Source organism: Asparagus officinalis, chromosome 4, assembly GCF_001876935.1.
Source record: "Asparagus officinalis chromosome 4, Aspof.V1, whole genome shotgun sequence".
Lineage (NCBI taxonomy): Eukaryota > Viridiplantae > Streptophyta > Magnoliopsida > Asparagales > Asparagaceae > Asparagus > Asparagus officinalis.
Window position 1 is genome coordinate 137,920,495 of NC_033797.1, and position 2,381 is coordinate 137,922,875.

Consider the following 2,381-nt stretch of genomic DNA (forward strand, 5'->3'; position numbering starts at 1 on the left):
GGGTGAAATATGAAGAGGCCCCCCCCACAATGTGCTGAACTTCTCGTACCCGTCCTTGGCTTGGTGTCGCGTTTGTTCGCGGGGGAAGTTCCCTCCTCAAACCGATCGAAAAAAATACGCACAAGCGTTCTTGGATCGGAGCTTGTGCATGTTGATCAAGCTTGGCAAGTTGGAGGTGCGTCGTCTTTTTGCGCGTGTGCCTGATGTTATTAAGGGCTTTGTCTGGTTCTACAATGTAATTGCAATGCGAGTATCAGTTCTATGCTATTTTAAAAGCAACTCTATGAAAGTTCAACTTGAGTTTAAAAGCTAACAAAAACAATAATAACACGGTCGAGAGGACAATGCGTGTATGTGGTAATAAATTAGGGGCAAATTAAAATTGATGGCCACTCGTATCCTGCAATAACCTGAGAGATGTGTATGCAAATAATTCTTACATTTGTCAGGTATAAACCAATTATTATGATCTACAAACTGATCTCTTCAACAGACCTATGAATTAATAGTTTTTTTAAGGGACATGAAAGATCTTGCTTCAAAGAGAATTTGATTACCGATCCGGCCTGTTAGTCTAAAGTGTAGACCCCAAAGTTGAAGCCGAAGCTGGAATCAAAACGAGGGAGAAAAATCGAGAAAAACAGGAGAATGCTTGCACGGTCGACCGCGAACGTGCACAGAGCTGAGAAGAGGCTGGAGCTGAAGGCGGTCGACTGCGAGGACCCTGTAGGGATTTTTGGTCTCGAGAATCAGTTCGGTCGACCGTGCCAACACTGTAATGTTTTCTGCTCTCGGGAATTTGGTTCGGTCGACCGCCGCAGTCGATCGCGATACCTACGTGGTCGACCGCCACGGTCGACCTCGATGCAGTCAGCCTGTTTCCTAAACTGTTTTGGATTCTGTTTCTTTCAGAACTCTATATATACCCAAACATTTTTTAGGGTTTGTTAAGCATCAGAAAACCATCAAAAAGAGAGAGCTTTTGACAGAGAGATCTCAGAGAGATAAAATCCTAGTTTGAGAGCTTGTATTTCTTCTTCAATCAATAAAAGAATTGTGTGGTGTGGCTCCCGAGGACGTAGGCACGTTGCTGAACCTCGTTAAATCTGTGTGTTTGTCTCCTTTATTATTCCTGCAAGTTTTGATCTTTATTTGAGGTGATTTTTTTTCCTACTTTCTTACTTTCAACACAAGGTCCGGAAGGGCAAGAGTTCGATTTGATTGTTTCGAATCCCCAACACGGCCATGACGCAGCGCAGAAGTGATAACATCGGAATCCACCAAGGGTGTTCTCTGAATCCACAAAGAACGATCTTCGAATCAACGAAGAAAATATTGAAAAAAAAAATTATTGATGATAAGTTATTCTCCTTTGGGGTTACATGATTCTTTTTAAATAGAAAAATAAATAAGACTCCTAGTAAGACTAGAATTACAAAAATAAAAAGTATCAAATAAGACTCCTAGTAAGACTAGAATTACAAAAAAAAAAATCAAATTCTATCCTAAAAAAGACTCCTAATAATAGAGGAAACAACTCATGAATCAAAATTGATTTTGTTTCCTAATCTAATTTGACTCTAAAATTAAATTTATTTCCTAATATATATTTCCTAATCTAAATAGACTCCAACTCAGATTAAGCGTCCTACATCAGTCTTCCCTTGTTGAAAGAAGCTCTACCCCGAGCTTATATTTGTTAGAATAGTAGCTTCATTGATAAATAATTTTCTTCTCTTGCAATGATCAGTATCAGCCTTGTATTTAGTATTGATTTTCTCCATTTGTTCTTTTACATTCTCTGCTAGGACATCTTTTGTATCAAACTTGTGTATGAATCTTTTTCATGACAAGTGTATGTAACTGACAGCATGTGGCTCTGTAGTTGACATGAAAAACTCCTCCAAATATTTTTCTTGTTGCTTCTCATATTCTAGTGTCAACGGTATCATCTCACCATTGTTAAAATTATTGATGATTATTGCTTCAAAAAAACAATTTTCTTCCTCATACTCCATACACAATTCTTTCATCTCCTTTATCTCAAGCTCTCCACCAAGCAATGCACACATACCATCAATTGTCTCACTCTCTAATTTATCTTTCTCTTCCATCGGGACAATATCAATATGTGTAACATCACTCATAATATCATGTAGAATATTTATCTTCATTAACATATCATCATCATCATCAGGAACCTCAGGATGAATCTTGATGGTGGCAAAATCTTCCTTTCTGGGGGTGAGCGTCTTGTTGTTTGCCACTAGAGACACCTGCCATTGCTTGTAGTTGGAAGGTAGGAAATGATCTCACACAATAATTTCTTTATCTTTGCCCACGTTCGAACCGGATCCTTTCCTTGATGGTATCGATTTATC

General features: G+C 38.6%; 1 protein-coding gene across 1 annotated transcript in view; it reads left to right on the forward strand.

The window, feature by feature from the left end:
- LOC109839370 (uncharacterized protein SYNPCC7002_A1590) overlaps positions 1 to 1,837 on the forward strand; it is a 7,657-nt gene extending 5,820 nt beyond the window's left edge. Inside the window, exon 7 of the mRNA XM_020407798.1 lies at positions 1,809 to 1,837. Coding sequence (XP_020263387.1) covers positions 1,809 to 1,837 — 29 coding nt within the window. The remainder of the gene's footprint in view (positions 1 to 1,808) is intronic.